The sequence below is a fragment of the Salvia splendens genome, chromosome 8 (genome assembly GCF_004379255.2).
Source record: "Salvia splendens isolate huo1 chromosome 8, SspV2, whole genome shotgun sequence".
Taxonomy (NCBI): Eukaryota; Viridiplantae; Streptophyta; class Magnoliopsida; order Lamiales; family Lamiaceae; genus Salvia; species Salvia splendens.
The window spans coordinates 7011531-7028209 of NC_056039.1; the positions used below are offsets into that span (position 1 = coordinate 7011531).

The window sequence follows — 16679 nt, forward strand, 5'->3', positions numbered from 1 at the left end:
AACCTCATTGGCGTTTATCTTCGCGTCGTATTGGAGGTGTATTTTCGCCAAATACAGCGACGGGAAAAAACGCCAATGAAGTTGGCGTGTATACCAGGTAAAACGCCAATGTAGTTGGCGTGTTTAATTAATAAAAACGCCACTGAGGTTGGCGTGTTATGCTTAAAAACGCCAATTTGAGCGGCGTGTTTCTGTTGAACCATATCCTTATCAGATCTCCCCCAACATCGCGACCATAAACACTTTCCCTCCCCAAAACGCGAAAACCCTTCCCAAACGCATAAAAACCTTTCGCTCGGGTCGACCCGGTGGTGGATTTAAGCGTGGATATTTTGAATTTGGCTAATTCTTTCAACCATTAGTCCTTCTAATCGGTTAGTATATCAAATTTTAGACTCATTCTTCTAAACATTAGTCTTCCAATATTTGATTGATTGTTGTGATAATATATATTGTAGTGTAATTAATATAATAGTTTGACCAATTATTATGGGTACACTAATATTTTGATGGATTATTATGATAGTATATATTTTAATGGAAATATTTTGACCAATTGTTATGCTATTATATGTTATAGTATATTTTATGGATTGTTATGATAATACATATTGTAGTGTATTTAATAGAATTATTTTGTCAATTTTTTGGCTGACTCTACATAATGATGAATGTAAAAATAATACATATTTATTTGTGTTTTACATTATTGCAGATAGTATGACGTGGTGTGTCAATTTATATTGGGGTGGAAAGATAATTCCCGGAGCAGTTATTTCGTATGATCCTCCTTTTGCTAAAGGATTCATTATGTTGGATGAAACAATTTCGTACGATGACCTTGTGGAAAAAATTTGTGAAAGGATGGGGATAAGCATATATGAAAACAATATTCAAATAATATGGAAACGTACTATATGCTTTGGATCCGGAGTCACGTTTATAGGTGTTCAACTAGAAGAAGTATGCATGCAACTAATGTTTAGTGAGAGTATGGTTATTGGAGGTGTAATTGAATTATATGTTGAGTATTCGGCAATTACTCAACATCATAGTCATCATGTCATAAGTTATGATGCTGGTACGTCAACGAGAGCCCAAGAACCATATTTTGCTGCAACACAAGATTTTGATGTTGGTACGTCTACGAGAGCCGAAGAACCATATTTAGCTGCAACACAAGATTTTGAAGCTGGAGGCGTGCATTTAGGGGATCGTGACAATTGTGATGTGGTGGAGGACATAATAGGTCCTGATAAAGCCGACTTTCTTGATCCACAATCACCTTATAATTCTGAAGATTCCGACACGGTTAGTACAGACTCAGATGGTGATCCGTCGGATGATGAACAATTTGTTGCTTCAAGACCATCCATTCCACTTGGAGAAACAGCAGTTGGAGAAACATCAGTTGGTGGAAGGGCAGTTGGAGGAAGAGTAGTTCCACAGTTCCCACAGCCTGGAATCAACTACTTTCGCACCTTACCAGGTCCATATGATAGTTTTGATCCCAAAAACTTTGAGCGTGATGATCCCAGTGTGCATTATTGGAGTGAAAAGGATCCTACCAATGTCGGTTTGCATACTAAATTTAGAACGAAGTTGGAATTGAAGGCAGCTGTGACTCATTGGCATTTGGAAAAAATCCGACAATATACAGTTGTTGAAAGTAAAGGAAAGAGATGGCATGCAGTTTGTAAGTGGCCACAGGGAAATCCGAAAGATAAGTCCTTACCGCCATGTTTGTGGGAGTGCCGAGCAACACTGAGGAAGCATGATGAACACTGGCAAATTAGAGTGTTCAGCACTGCTCATACTTGCATGGGGGATCGTAACTATAATGGTCACGCTAATCTTTCGTCGGGTATGATAGCGTTGAGTGTTCGCCATCAGATAGAAAACGATCCTTGCTACAAGGTAAAAGCAATTGTGGCGGATATTGAAAATAGATTTCATGTCAAAGTTAGTTACAAGAAAGCATGGTATGCTCGGAGGACAGCGATTGAGCTTGTATACGGTGGATGGGAGTGGTCGTTCAAAGTTTTACCAGCTTATTTGAATGAAGTGCAAAGACAAAATCCTGGCACAATTGTGGAATGGATGCACGATGACATATTAAGCAATGGTATGAACAAGGTATTCAAGTACGTATTCTGGGCTTTTGGACCAGCTGTGGAGGCTTTTCAACTATGCAAACCAGTTTTAACGGTTGATGGAACTCATCTACGTGGACGATGTCGAGGTAAAATTCTTATTGCCGTTGGATTTGATGCTAATAAGAAATGTTTGCCTGTTGCATATGCCATTGTTGATGAGGAAACCAAAGAAAGTTGGAATTGGTTTATGGAACGCATTAGACTTCATGTAGCAAAGCATGAAATATGTGTCATATCTGATAGGCATGTGGGAATCATAGATGCAATGAATTCTCCCATATGGAAAGAAGAACCCAATGTGGGTCATCACAGATTTTGCTTGGTACATGTTAGAAAGAATGTTTTGCAGAATCACAAAGGTATCATGGTCAAAAGACTTGTTTGGAAAATTGGTATTGCTACCAAGAAGCGCAAGTTTAAGATCAGACGTCGTTTACTTCGAAACGTCAACAACGAGGCTTTGCAGTACCTTGATGCCGTGGAGTTAGAAAAATGGAATCTGGCGTATGACAAACACAAAAGATGGGGTGAGGTTTCCACTAATATGGTGGAATCTTACAACAATGTGTTGAGAGGCGCAAGACAACTCCCAATTAAAGCTTGCATTGATATGATATTCTGGAGGACAATAGAATGGTTCAATGACCGGTCAATTGCATCAACACAGTGTGCCACACCACTTACCCCGTGGGCGCATGAAAAGGTGTGCAAAAATGATGCAAAAGGTCAATTGCATAATGTGAGAGCACCCAACACAATTGCAGGGCATTATGTGGTTCGAACAAAGCGTCGAATTGGTGGAAAGGGCGCTAATAAGTGGAAGGTAAAGTACTTGGACTCGCACTGCAAATGTCAAAAGTGGCAGATGTGGAGACTTCCATGTTCACATGCAGCGGCAGTTGCGCGTTTTAGAAACGACAACATGCTGTCGCTTGTTGATCCCGTATACCGCACAAGTGTTTGGGTACACCAATATTCTACGGTGTTCAATCCACCCAGACACCAAGATTATTGGGCCGTGCCTGAATGGACTTTGCAATGTTCACGAGCTCAGTTAATGCCTAAAAGTCGCGGTCGATACCGTACTACTAGGATTCCTAATCAGATGGATGTCCGTGAAGCTGACCAGCCACGAGCCCGACGCCGATGTAAACATTGCCGTCAACCAGGTCACGACAGGCGCAACTGCCCGAATGCTCATTCAAGGATGGATACTCAGTTGGTAGATGATGCCGCTGACGATTTTTTGCATCCACCTCCACCAAGGATGGATAATCAGTTGATAGATGATGCCGCTGACGATTCTTTGCCTCCACCTCCACCAAGATATGCAGTTCGAGGTCGTCATTCTGTCAGTCACACTGATGATGTCGATCACGATTTTATGCCTCCACCTCCACCAAGATCTGCAGTTCGAGGTCGTCACTCTGTCAGCCACACTGGTGGTACAGGCGAACACATCGGTCTCAGTGATGTCCCACATTCTCCACCTCGGTCTTCTGTGCGAGACGAATATTTTGGGGTTGATTTAGAGAATGTCGTTGTGCGAGAGACTCCTCCGTCTAGACTCTCAACCGCCAGAATCGGGAAGGGGATCCGTAGCTTTTTTACGCGGAAAAGGCGAGACAATTGAACGTATGCATTGTGTAATATTGGATTTCTGTATTTAGCAAGATTTGGACTAATGTATAGGGTAATATTTGTATGTACTTATATATTGAATAATGATGAAATGATTAAAAACTCTTAGTTGTGGGAGCTTTTTTTTATAGGACACGCCGATGTGAGTGGCGTGTTTGAAGAGACGCCTACTTAATTGGCGTCTTTTCACTTTAAAACGCCAACGTGAATGGCGTGTTATTACTGAAACACGCCAACGCGACTGGCGTGTTTGTTCAGAATGTCCGCTTTCGGCGTAGAAAAAACGAGCAACGAAAAAACTAACTTAAAAACGCCAATGCCGTTGGCGTTTTTAAATAACACGCCAACGGCAATGGCGTCTTATTAAAAAGCCTCAGCCGCCTGCTCGGCACCTCAGCCGCCTGCTCGGCACCTCGGCCGCTGGCTCGGCATCTCGGCCCCCTGCTCGGCACCTCGGCCCCCTGCTCGGCACCTCGGCCCCCTGCTCGGCACCTCGGCCGCCTGGCTCGTTCCGTGCACACTCACTTAAAAACGCCAACGGGAATGGCGTTTTTCAATAACACGCCAACGGGAATGGCGTCTTAATAAAAACGCCAACGGGAATGGCGTGTTTGTTCAGAATGTCCGCATTCGTCGTAGACAAAACGGGCAAAAATATAAACTAACTTAAAAACGCCAATAGCATTGGCGTTTTTCACAAAGACTTACATTCACAAAAACGCCAATATCTCTTTATTTGCCTGTTTTCATTTTCATTTCTACTAGGAAATAATAATTCAGACATCCAAATACTTAATCATAAAGACTTAAAATCAATGAGTTCAAATCAAATGAAAAAACATCAATATCAAATTACAGTAATATCAAGAGTTCAAATTAGTTCAATCGTCACGACGTTTCCGCATAAACAGACGCCGTATCCCCTTCCCAATAGTAGATGTAGATCTAGGGATCCTTGAGGGAGGAGTATCTTGAACAACAGCGTTCTCAAGATCCTCCTGCACAGACGACCGCGGTGGAGAAGCGGGGACATCACTGAGGCCAATATCTTCTCCGGTACCACCGGTATGGCTAATAGAATGACGGCCTCGAAGTGCAGAGCTCGGTGGAGGTGGGTCCTCAAAATCGTCATCGGAGTCGTGTACGAACTGAGATGACGACTCTCCGCGGACGGTTTTCTGCTTGGTTCGTCGTTTTGCCTTTTGCCTTATGGGTACGTCCACGTCCATTGCAGAGCGCTGCGAAGGAGGGTAGTCCATCAGCTGAGGCTCCCCGGATATCTGCAGTCCTTCTTCAACCATCCTCGAAATGGTTTCCATATCCGGACAGAAATGTCCTGTCGCAGCTCGACCACTTAGATAGTGACGTATTTTGTGAAGCGTCTCCACCTACAATTTTTCAAAGTTAAGTACATATCATAATATGAATTTGAATAAGTAATCAGGGTTTAGTTAAGTATGAATAATGTACCGTAAAGTTATGAGAAGATGCGGTTTCGTGGAATCCCTCTTCAGCATGCACGCCGGGTTTGGTTAAATACACCACAGTGATCTGGCGAAACCAATTCATATATTCTTCCGTTGCAACAGGCTCAGTACTGTCCTCCAGATCAGTCCATATCGTAAAGTGTCTGTTGTCCCATTCCTGTATATAATTGGCGTGCCATTGAACCCAATTCCGACCAGCTTTTCCACGGCGATCCTGTTTCAAAAAATCAGAACCGTGGAACCGGGGGAGATCCGGATACGGTTGGACAATCCCGAATTGGCGCAACACTCGGTGTGGCAGGTGTGGCTCAGCCAGATTCCAACAAATAAGCGTTGTGATCGACATCCATATAGGACGACCGGCATCACAACTTTCCGGCAACTCCCGGTGGAGATAAGGCCTCCAAATAAACTACATGTGATACAAATTTTTCAAAATAATTTCCATAAAAACAAAAAACAAAAAACCAAAAACATTTTATAAATATATGAAGTACCTGATTAGGATGCATCATGGAGAACTGATCTCGGAAATTTTCAACACAATGTCCGGGTGCTTTTACATATGACGCCGGGCCATTCCATCTAAAAAATTTAAATTATGAGCGAAGAACACGAAAATTGATGAACATTAAGTTTAAAAACGCAATTAATGAACAACTTACGCGCTTGCACATGGTAGATAGTCTGTATGCACGGGATCTAGCATCCTCGGTCTAATATTTGGGATTCTCTCCCAAGCCCAAAGTTGTAATAGAGTTAAGGCTCCCCCTACATCCGTCCTCTGACCAACGGCCGCTTCACACAAATTGTGGTACAAGCAAGCAAGCGTCGCCCCACCCCAGCTATATGTAGAACACCGTTCTATATCCATGAAAAAGTGTAGGTAGAAGAACGGAATTTTATTTCCGGTGGCGTTGGGGATCATCAGACCACCAAGTAATAGCAGACAATAGATACGAGCCCGCTGAGCATATATGTAGTGTTCGTGGTCATTAGACAGCTCAATCCTCAATTGGCGCGATAAGCTCGTCTGCTTAAAAGCCATTTCCTTCAACTCGGATGCTTCCGGTATGAATCCTAGAAAATCCATACACCTGTCCGTCCAATATCCCGCGTCCGTCGGGGGGATGTAAGTTGTCAGAGCCTCTCCATCAACTTTCAGGCCCCATAAGACCTCCACGTCTTCCAGTGTCACAGTCGCTTCACCGACTGGAAAGTGAAACGTGTGAGTCTCTGGCCTCCAACGTTCAATCAGAGCTGTGATAAGATGGTGGTCAATTTCTTTTGGTTTACCACACCTTAACATACCCCCAAACCCCATCTGGTCCACTATTGTCAAGACATGTTGCTGGATGGGAACATCCCAAATTTTTCCTTCAAATCGTCGGCAGCGTACATCTTCGGATGGAACTCCTGCCCATATGTTGTTAGAGACGTGTTGTCTCTGAAAATATAATACAGATGGATCCGCAGGACCACATGCAAGCCGACGACGAGAGGTTGAAGATGATGCCATAATTTACCTACATAATTCAAATTCAACAATAACCAACCATAACATTTAATCCAATTTCATAAACCAAATTCAACAATAACCAACCATAAACCATTTCAATAATTAGATACAATTTAATCCAATATCACAAAATTGAACACCAACATCAAATAAGCAAGTTACACAACATTGCACATTCAAAATCATAAACCAATTCACCTACACAAAATTAACAATTTCAATTAACAATTCGCCCAACCTACCAATTTCAATTTTGCCTAACCTAAACAAATTTAACAATCTAAACTAATCAACCAAAACCCACATAAATCAAAACAATTTGCCCAATTTTTTAGCTATAAAAACCCTAGGGTTTAGGCTTATAATCAAATTTATACACAAATTAACTTAAACCCAACACAATCCAACATAATAATCAACAATAATATCATTCAACCAATCCAAAATGCATAATATTTCTACTCAATTCACAACCCATTACAAACCCTAGCTATCCACCAATTACTATAATTATGTAAAAGGTAAGCATACTAACCGAATAAAATAGATGAATTTGGGGGAGAATAGCACCGATTGATGAATGTAGGCCGAAATCACGGAGAGAAGGCGCGCAGCTGGAGAAATCGCGAAGGCTGTGTGTTGTGAGGTTTTCGCGATTTGGGGGAGGAACGCCTGGTATATCAGTCTGATTAAACACGCCACTCAGAATGGCGTTTTTCATGATTAAGTAAATACGCCACTCCGGTTGGCGTCTTTTACAAAACGTCAATATGTTCGGCGTTTCAACAAAGAAAACACGCCATTTACAAATGCGTTTTTTTATTTATACACGCCAACCAAGTTGGCGTGTTTAATCGTAATTACAATCCGAGAGCATACACCCAAAATACGGCACAAGTATAAAACGCCATCATCGTTGGCGTATTTACCTTAAAACACGCCAATGACGTTGGCGTATTTACTAATAAAAACGCCAATGTGGTTGGCGTTTTTCCCATTTGTGGAATAGATAACAAAATGGGTACATTTACGTAATATTTAGTGTCAACTCCCCCACAAACCCGATTTTCCCGGGATTGGGGCACATGTAGATCTGATGCGTTTGAAGACGGAACAGCAATAGTGTCGTTGTTGAGATACATATTTTACTGTTGCGATTTTACTTTTTAACATTCTTATTTTCAACATATAAGATGCAAAATGGCCATCTGCAGTGAAGTGACAAACTTGAAAAGAAAAGAGATTCAAGTAAAAAAGTAGCGAACATTATATTTTCACAGTGTGGATAAGTCAATAAAGCCATATCTTTCCTTCATGAAACACAAGTATAAAAACAGAGGTACAACATCAAAATCGTGATCGATCATTGGTACACAAGCCTAACATTGGCGACTGCGAGCAGCAGCGCTGACGCCAAGCACGGCTTCACCAAATCCCCAGCAATGGGATTCATTTTCCGGAACGCCCTTGCGCAGCCCACCAGCGCCCCGAACAGGGCAGCACAGAGCACCAGGCCGAGGCGGATGGCACCAGCCCCGAACACAACGGGGTACCACACGAGGCTCAGCGCCAGCTGCACGAGGTACAACCCCAGCGCAGCGGGCTGGCGGTGGAAGCCGCCCTCGGCCCAGACGAGCCAGGCGGAGAGGCCGGAGAGGAAGGCGGTGGTGAGGCACGCGAGGTGGAGGGCCCAGAGAGGGGGGACGTAGAATGGCTTGTGGAGGGTGCGGTAGCGGGCGGAGGAGCCGAAGAGGAAGATGTCGAGGAAGGTGAGGGCGAGGGGCAGGGACACGGCCACGCTCAGCGACTTTAGCCCGCGGGCGGCGGCGGCGCTGTTCTTGGGTTTTTTGCGTTGGTGGTGGTTCATGTCGTCGTCGTTGGTGGTGGTGGGGGTGGGGGTTTGTGGTTGGATGGAGCGGTGTGTGAGGTCGGAGGAAGCCATGGTGGGGTTATTGGTTAGGTGAAGGGTGGAGAGGGGGTGGCGGAGAATATGTAGGGTGGAGCGTGTTTATCTGGTAGAATTGCGTGGGGAGGGCGGCCACGCGGCGGGTGAGAGGTGGCGGGAGCTGGACGACTCTGCCTACACGTGGATGTCTGACTGGCTTAATCACCAATTTCGTGATTGCTTTTGCTTGTGGGAATTTGACTCATCGCCTTACATTGTCATAATTATAATTATAATTATATTAATAAATGTACTATTAATATTATAGAACTTTATTTTAGGTACTGTACTATTCTTTTGGGTCATATTGGTTCGTGTGTATGGATAATATTATAATCTCCATATATTTTTATTCGAATTGCTTTAATATGTCTCTTAGAGCATCCACAACTCTACTTTTGGCAAGAGCACCGTCCCTGCCGTCGGCAATAGCATGCCTGTGTCCGCTGCTGTACTCTTGTCGACGGCACGACCCTGCACGTCCGTGCCAAAGGCAAGAGGACGAGCAGCCGACGTGGCATGCTCTGATTGGCCGTTGATTTATCATTTATTATTATTATTTTGAAAAAAAATTCAAAAAAATCTGAAAAATTCAGCTTTAATAAAAAAATATTTTCCCACTTCCTAATAAAATATATCCATTTTTTCATACTTTTAATTTATTTTTTCATTATTTTTACCCTAAAATTCATACTTTCATCGATAAATACTTCCATTTCAAACACAAAAAATGACCCTATACCAAACAACTCTCTCAATCTCAATTTTTAGGATTTTAATTATGTAATTTTTAAATTTTAGGATTTTAATTATGTAATTTTTAATTTTTTAGTAATTTGTAATGATATCGGATATTTTTAATGCATTTTAATATTGTGGAAATGTTTTTAGTAATTGAAGTATTTAAATTGAATAATGGAATGGTGGGACCCTTAAACATGCTCCTATGGAAGAGCATGAATGTGAGTGTTGTGCCGTTGGGAAAGAACATGAAGTAAAAAATTAATAAAAGTGAGTCCGGACCCACATTCATGCTCTTGGCAAAGACCATGGATGTGGATGCTCTATCATATCGGATTTGCTTAAACTTCAACCACTATCTCTAACAAGAAGTAGGAGCCTTGATGCGACAAAAGGAGTCAAGAATGAACCTAAATCCATTCTGAAGAAATAATCTTCATAATCGATAGTATGATAATCTAATCTATTAATTAAACAAATTAGTTAATAATTTAATGAATTAGCAAATCCGGCCTAACATTTGACTCGAAACGCAGCGTTTCAAGTAAATCGATGTGCTTCAGTGTAAAACCGCGCAAGCCAGCCGTAGCCGCTGCCTAACGCCACCGATGCCGCGACAAGCCTCCGCCGCTCGATCCGCTTCCGCCTCCGCTGGATTGAAGGCGGCGGAGACTAAATACACGTCTTTTATTCAAATCGCAATAAAAAACCCCAAATTATCCTTCGCCATCGTCGTGCTCCTCGCAGACGCCGTCCTGGTTTCTCTCATCATCGCATATGTTCCATGTAACGAAAATCTCATTCGGATTTTTGCAATTGCGTTAGCTATATATCTATATTTCTTAATCGTTCTTGCGCTCGTGTATTGCAGATACGAAAATTGATTGGGATGCTTACATGTCACAGGTAAAAATTCGATATTTTTTATCCACTTTATTGGTAATTACTTCATTTTCGCATGTGAAAGATAGATGATTGGAATTGAACTAGCATAGACGAGAAAACAAGTTTCTTTATAAAAAAGTTTAATTCTCCCTAAATCCTATTTACGGCAAAGTTAATTTCTTGTGATACGATTTCTGAGTTTTCAATTCTAAGAAGTTTATGATGCAAATTGATTTGGATAGGTTAGTGGTTTTCTGGGAGGTGAAAGAGATTACAGCATGCTGAAAGGGGATACAGGGCCTCTTGTATATCCAGCTGGATTTCTGTATATCTACTCTGCTATTCAGTATGTTACTGGTGGCGAGGTCTATCCTGCTCAGGTAAATTTGCTTTTGTTGTCTGTGGAAATTGGATGAGTAGGAGTTTCCCCTTTCTAATGATCTTTGATATTATTTCCACTCAGTTTGATAATGATTATTGAAGCTTTTGAAAAATTCAATAATACATCTGGTTCAATTCTGAGTTTGTGATTACTTGAAATATTATTGCAGATATGAGCAATAATGTCCTATCTTTGTAGGTGTTAATGTGGTTGCTGGACAGTTTTTCTGTGCTTTTAGGCTCTAAGATTTCTTTCCCTATTCTTTTTACTCACAACGATAGAATAACAGAAGAGGGCTGGCGTCTTCACTAAGATGGCCTTTTTATTTAATAACCATCCTGGTCAAACTATTTCAGAGAATTAGTCCCTGTTAGTGTTACTACTATATCCAGTCAACAAATTAGATTATTGATCTTGAAGAATATATGTACATGATTGTGTAACGGACTACATAAACAACAAACTGGTGGTATTTCCTTGTGCTATCTCGTGCCTTTACCCTGAGCTTCTTTAATTGTTGATGTGTATGCTGAGTTGTCATAACCTGATGCTCTATTGATGACAGATTTTATTTGGCATTCTCTACATTGTGAATCTCGGGATGGTTCTATTAATTTACTTGAAGACAGATGTGGTATGTAACTTGATCTTAATGAACAGTTAGTCACCATAGCAAATGTTTTACTTTCAGATTATGTCTTGCAGCTTCCTTGGTGGGCTCTTTGCTTGCTTTCTTTGTCAAAGAGACTGCATTCAATCTTTGTGCTTCGCTTGTTCAATGACTGTTTTGCCACAACATTGTTCCATGCAGCACTTGTTTCATTTCTTTATCAGAAGTGGCATTTAGGTCTTATCATTTTCAGGTAGCATTCTCTGATTGAATGGATTTTTATTTTCGTCTAGTTATTAATGCGTTTGCCAGTAAAGTTATCATTCTTTATTGGTGAATGTATTTATTGCCTAAAGGTGCGTTAGACGTTCTTCCTGTTAGCACAGTGGGGCTGTCTCAGTGAAGATGAATGTTCTTCTTTTTGCACCTCCGTTGTGACTCCTCTTGCTGAAGGTGAGAGTTGATTCTGATTGCTCACATTTTACAAAATTTTCCAAAATGACATTTCCATCTCAAGAAACTTCTAACTCTGGGTCAAACCATGGAAAGCAGGCTATGGATGTTTTTGGGGTTGTATCTGCTGGTGCAGGTGCGGCCATAGTACAGGTGATTACTATTAAATCCTTCTTGATAATAAGTCAGTGTTACTGATGAGTCGCTGTTATGTCAGTACTTTATTCACTTTATATGCTGTAAAGAAACTTGTTGAATCAGTTATCAATAAATGTAAGCAATCTTAAACTCTGGCATTTTCTGATAAAATCTTAACCTTTTATACTGTCTCTGGTGGATGGCATGCAGATTCTCTTGGGTTTACCTTTTTTAATATCACACCCAGTCGCATATTTCTCAAGAGCTTTTAATCTTGGTCGCGTGTTCGTCCATTTTTGGTACTTCCGTTGACCCTGATAATTTTACTATGCTTGATACTTGTTACCTATTCAGTATCAGCACATTTTATGCTTGTTTTGTTGGCTATTGACTTCTATAGTTTGTCAAATTTATTTAAGTATTTTCTTCTGATTTTAAATTATTATCTAATCTCTATGTTGTGGAACACATGAAAACTAAACTATTATATGTGAGATAGTATATATCACTCATATTAACGCTGTGTGCATTTCATGTGACAAAAGTTTCCTCGTGTCATTATGATTAGTAATGGACAATGTTCAACTATATTCTCCAGGTCTGTTAATTTTAAATTTGTCCCAGAACCAGTTTTCATTTCAAAAGGATTTGCGCTGTCTCTACTGGCTGTTCATCTTCTCCTGCTTGGAGCCTTTGCTCATTATAAATGGTGCAGGTAAGGATTATCACCATACAGTGCTGCAGAAGGCTTTTAAGCTGAAATTTTCTGTTAATTTATCATTAAATTTTTATTTGATTCTCCATTTTTAATAATTCTTATCAGTTGGAAATCTCCAATCTCCATCACTTGCAAAGATAGAGCCCATAATCCAATGCTGAATGCAGACTATTCTTTCTAATGATAACATGCCTTTGTTTTTCTTTGGGCTTGGTGCAGGCACGAAGGAGGTTTGTTTTCTTTCTTGCATTTTAAACTGGCTCAAATGAAGCTCAAATTTTGTATTTTGAGTTCTTTCCCACTGAGAGGGCTCGAAGAGCATAATATCAATACGAGGGTGCTTAAAACAGAGCGTAAGTAGTAGCTACTAAGTTTTCACTTTCCCTTTTTACAGTTATTTTTAATCAATATTTCATTGCATCATCACTTTTTAAACTCAATTCAGATATTGCCACGACTATGTTTGTTGGGAACTTCGTTGGAGTCGTGTGTGCTCGGTCCCTCCATTATCAGTTCTACTCTTGGTATGTGCTCTTGGACATTCCGTTGTGGATGTAAAATAATACTCCCTCCGTCCCATAAAAATATGGGCGGATGAGATGACACAGGAATTAAGATAAAATTGGTAAAGTAAGTGAGAAGAGTAGAATGATATGGTAAAGTAAGAGAGGAGGAGAATAGTAGTTACAGTAGAGTTAGTGGATAGTGAGACCTACATTATTAAATTGATATAACTTTTCAAAAATGGAATGCACATATTTTTGTGGGACGGACAAAAATGGAAAGTGCACATATTTTTATGGGACTGAGGGAGTACCTTTAAACAATAGGTGCATTTTACTCCATTTATAGACTTTCTTAATAATCTTCTGGACCTTTTTTCACTTGCAAGAAATGAATCACCTATTGACGAACTACTGTAGAAAATATCGATAGAGAACACATAGTTTGCAAAAAAGGTCTTCATATGTCATATATGCTTTCAGGTATTTCTACTCTCTGCCCTATCTATTGTGGCGAACACCATTTCCTACTTGGTTCCGGTAGGTTCCTGACCTTGAACGTTACTTCTTTCTTCCCACAAGCTTCTCTGTCCCGTTCGATAACTCTAAAGCTATTCCGTGCAGTTTAATTTTGTTCGTTGCAGTGGAGTTATGTTGGAACATCTTCCCTTCTAATGTCTACTCATCAACTCTGCTGCTCGGCGCCCACTTAGTTATCTTAGGAGGTGTGTGGATGGCACCACCGGAGTATCCGTACGCGGACAATACGAATGGAAAACCAGCAAACAAAAAGAAGACCAGATGAAAGACTAATGTTTGGTTGCGTGTTTATCTTGGCCGGCTGGCTGGATACAGCTACTTCAATCATTTTATTCTCATGATTTCCTAAACGCAACCCCTCATTTTTTATGATTTTGACGAAACTTCCTTTATTAAGAGCTCTTCTATTAATCGTCATAAAATATTAATTCATGTAGTAGTATAAGAAAATACAAATAATTAACCGCTGTTTATGTAAGATCAAGTATGGACGGCTGATTGTCCTATGTAGGGACTATACAGATCTTTTTGCATCTCTTTGACTTGATCTTCCTCTAAATTTTTTTTTTCTTTTTCTTGTTTAATTGTTTTTTTCTCTGACCAAATCAGCTACTAAACTGAAGAACAAGGTTCAGTGAATGTGAGATTTTATCTACTATTTCACAATAAAATCATTGAAATGGGATCATAAAAACTTGTGTTACTTGATATCTAAGTTCCACTAATGGATTTGATCTTGTTTATGAAGAAATTGATTATCAAGAAGAAACAAAGAAAAACTATCAAGCTTCAAAACATTATAAACACGAATTCTTGATTTGAAACCACCAGTTCATTCATATTTCATCTTTTATTACAATAACATTGGTTGAAGAGAAAATGGTAGACAATTTTGATATGAAGACTTTGGGTGGGATGGAACATTCATTGTTTTTAAGATCGCTTTTGGTACTTCCCAACAAACGATAAATAATTAATACTAATAGTTTCTATAATCTGCACAGCTTCCATCTTTAGATGTGCATATAGGTCCAAATTCAAGAAATGTAGCTTTTAAAATTAATTCCCGAACGTCGAGTTTTTCTCTTCGTTTAATCTCTTGGTTTTCGCGATGCAAATTATCAAATGAAATCTTGTTCTATGCTCGAATTTCTATATATCATCACGAAATTTACAATTCGAAAAATCAACACAACCTGGCCAAAATTAAATAAATACTAAAACATATCTAAAATCTAACAAACAGTCTGTCGCAAATACTCCTCAATTTCAATCAAAGTTAGCATACCATAAACGAACGCAGAAGAAAACCGAAAAAAAAATAGAAATCGGAAAGAGATAATCATAGAGTATAACATAGAGATCTTTCAAATGCGAAAAATCGATTATTACATCAAATCTTTACCTTTGTATATGAACATACATGTAACAAAAAACGCGAGAAACAGAGAGAGCAAAAATAAAAATAATAAAACTTAACTCCGGCACTGTGTGGCGGCGGAGCACGATCGAGTGTAGGGGTTGGCCTCGGCGCCAGGCTGGCAGTTGTAGTAGGAAGCGCCGCGGCGCGAGCAGGGCACGTTGTTCGCCTGCAGCGCACCGTAGCTGATGTACTTGGTGGTGGCTAATATGCGCCGGTTGGACTCCGAATCCATCTCGAACTCGCCGCCGCCCTCCGCCATGCACTCCGCTATCGATCCCTGGCAGGTAGACGGAGTGCTAGACGGAATCCAGCTGAATTCGCCGCCGGCCTCAGCGGTGCTGAGGAGGAGCGCGGCCACTGCTGCGGCGGCGATGAGGAGGCGGAAGATGTGATTTTTCGCCATTTCGGTGCTTTCTTTAATTTGGAAATACAAACTGAGCGGGCTGCCAGCCTCTTTTAAGTAGCTGTGAGCTTACCAATTTGGTTTTAATATTCTCCATATTTACTAAATTGCCACTCCACTATTTTCTCATTAAGAATGCGATAATATAATTGGTAGTATTAGTGAATAAATAATATTATTCGAATTTTCCTTTTGGTGGAAATAAATAAACTAAAGTCCATTTATAATTTATTAGCTATATCAACAATATTTTATTTTACGCGAAGTGGACTAGGTGTTTGTAGTTGGAAACACGTTTTTCATAAATAATTAAATGAAATAAACACAGCTGTTCGTGTTACAGTTTACCTAAGAAGGATTTTTGTTCTTTTATTGACAAATTCTAATCGGCATATTATTATTTATAAAAGTGCTAATCGTGTCATTGTGAGCGACTTTGCAGTGTTACTATTATTTATCACATTTTGCAACTCTACGTGTGCAATTTAACCTTACATTATATATGCAATGTGCATTACTACTATAAAAGAAAAATCAACGACCAACCTAAAAAGAAACTGGTGGAGCTACTTTTGCCCCTTTTTTCTATATGTCTTCACTATATAATATTCGAATCAAAGTAATACTGCAAGCTGTTTCTGATCTTTAATTGCTTAATTAAGAATAGACAAATCAAAAGGAGGATGAAGACAAAGATGATCATATGAAAATAAAAAGGATTCCAAAATCTGGTTGTCAGTGATGATTGATATATACACCCTCCGTTCCCTCATAATTGAGGCGAAATTTTTCAGTACGGAGTTTAAAAAGTGGATGTTGAGTGTGTTAAATAAATAAATAAATAAAAAGTAAGAGAGAAAAAAAGTAAATAGAATAAAGTAAAAAGTGAATAAAAATAGAGAGAATAAAATAAGAGATAATAGAGTAAGAAAGAGAAAAATGTTACTTCCCCCGTCCCAACTAAGTTGAGTCGTATTCCTTTTTTGGATGCCCAACAAAGTTGAGTCATTTCTTTTTTTGACAAAAAACAAAACATCTAATCACTCTTATTTTGTTTCATCACCTACTTTACTCTCTCTTTATCTTTCCTACTTTATTTCTTTCTCATACTTTTTAACACTATTTCTTAACCTCC

General features: G+C 39.9%; 2 protein-coding genes and 1 pseudogene across 2 annotated transcripts; 1 reads left to right on the top strand and 2 right to left on the bottom strand.

Annotated features, from left to right (window-relative positions):
* Nucleotides 1-8052: 8052 nt before the first annotated feature.
* On the bottom strand, nucleotides 8053-8851 carry LOC121744100 (translocator protein homolog). The gene has a single exon (XM_042137541.1). The coding sequence runs from the start codon at nucleotides 8743-8745 to the stop codon at nucleotides 8167-8169; it is 579 nt and encodes a 192-aa protein (XP_041993475.1). The 5' UTR covers nucleotides 8746-8851; the 3' UTR covers nucleotides 8053-8166.
* Nucleotides 8852-10014: 1163 nt separating this feature from the next.
* On the top strand, nucleotides 10015-14253 carry LOC121745435 (annotated as a pseudogene).
* Nucleotides 14254-15052: 799 nt separating this feature from the next.
* LOC121743591 (rapid alkalinization factor-like) lies at nucleotides 15053-15579 on the bottom strand. The gene has a single exon (XM_042136919.1). The coding sequence runs from the start codon at nucleotides 15542-15544 to the stop codon at nucleotides 15194-15196; it is 351 nt and encodes a 116-aa protein (XP_041992853.1). The 5' UTR covers nucleotides 15545-15579; the 3' UTR covers nucleotides 15053-15193.
* Between the last annotated feature and the right edge of the window lie 1100 nt (nucleotides 15580-16679).

What these genes read in the sequence shown, in the direction of transcription:
- LOC121744100 (XM_042137541.1), bottom strand. Translation starts at nt 8,745, where the DNA reads ATGGCTTCCTCCGACCTCACACACCGCTCCATCCAACCACAAACCCCC.
- LOC121743591 (XM_042136919.1), bottom strand. Translation starts at nt 15,544, where the DNA reads ATGGCGAAAAATCACATCTTCCGCCTCCTCATCGCCGCCGCAGCAGTG.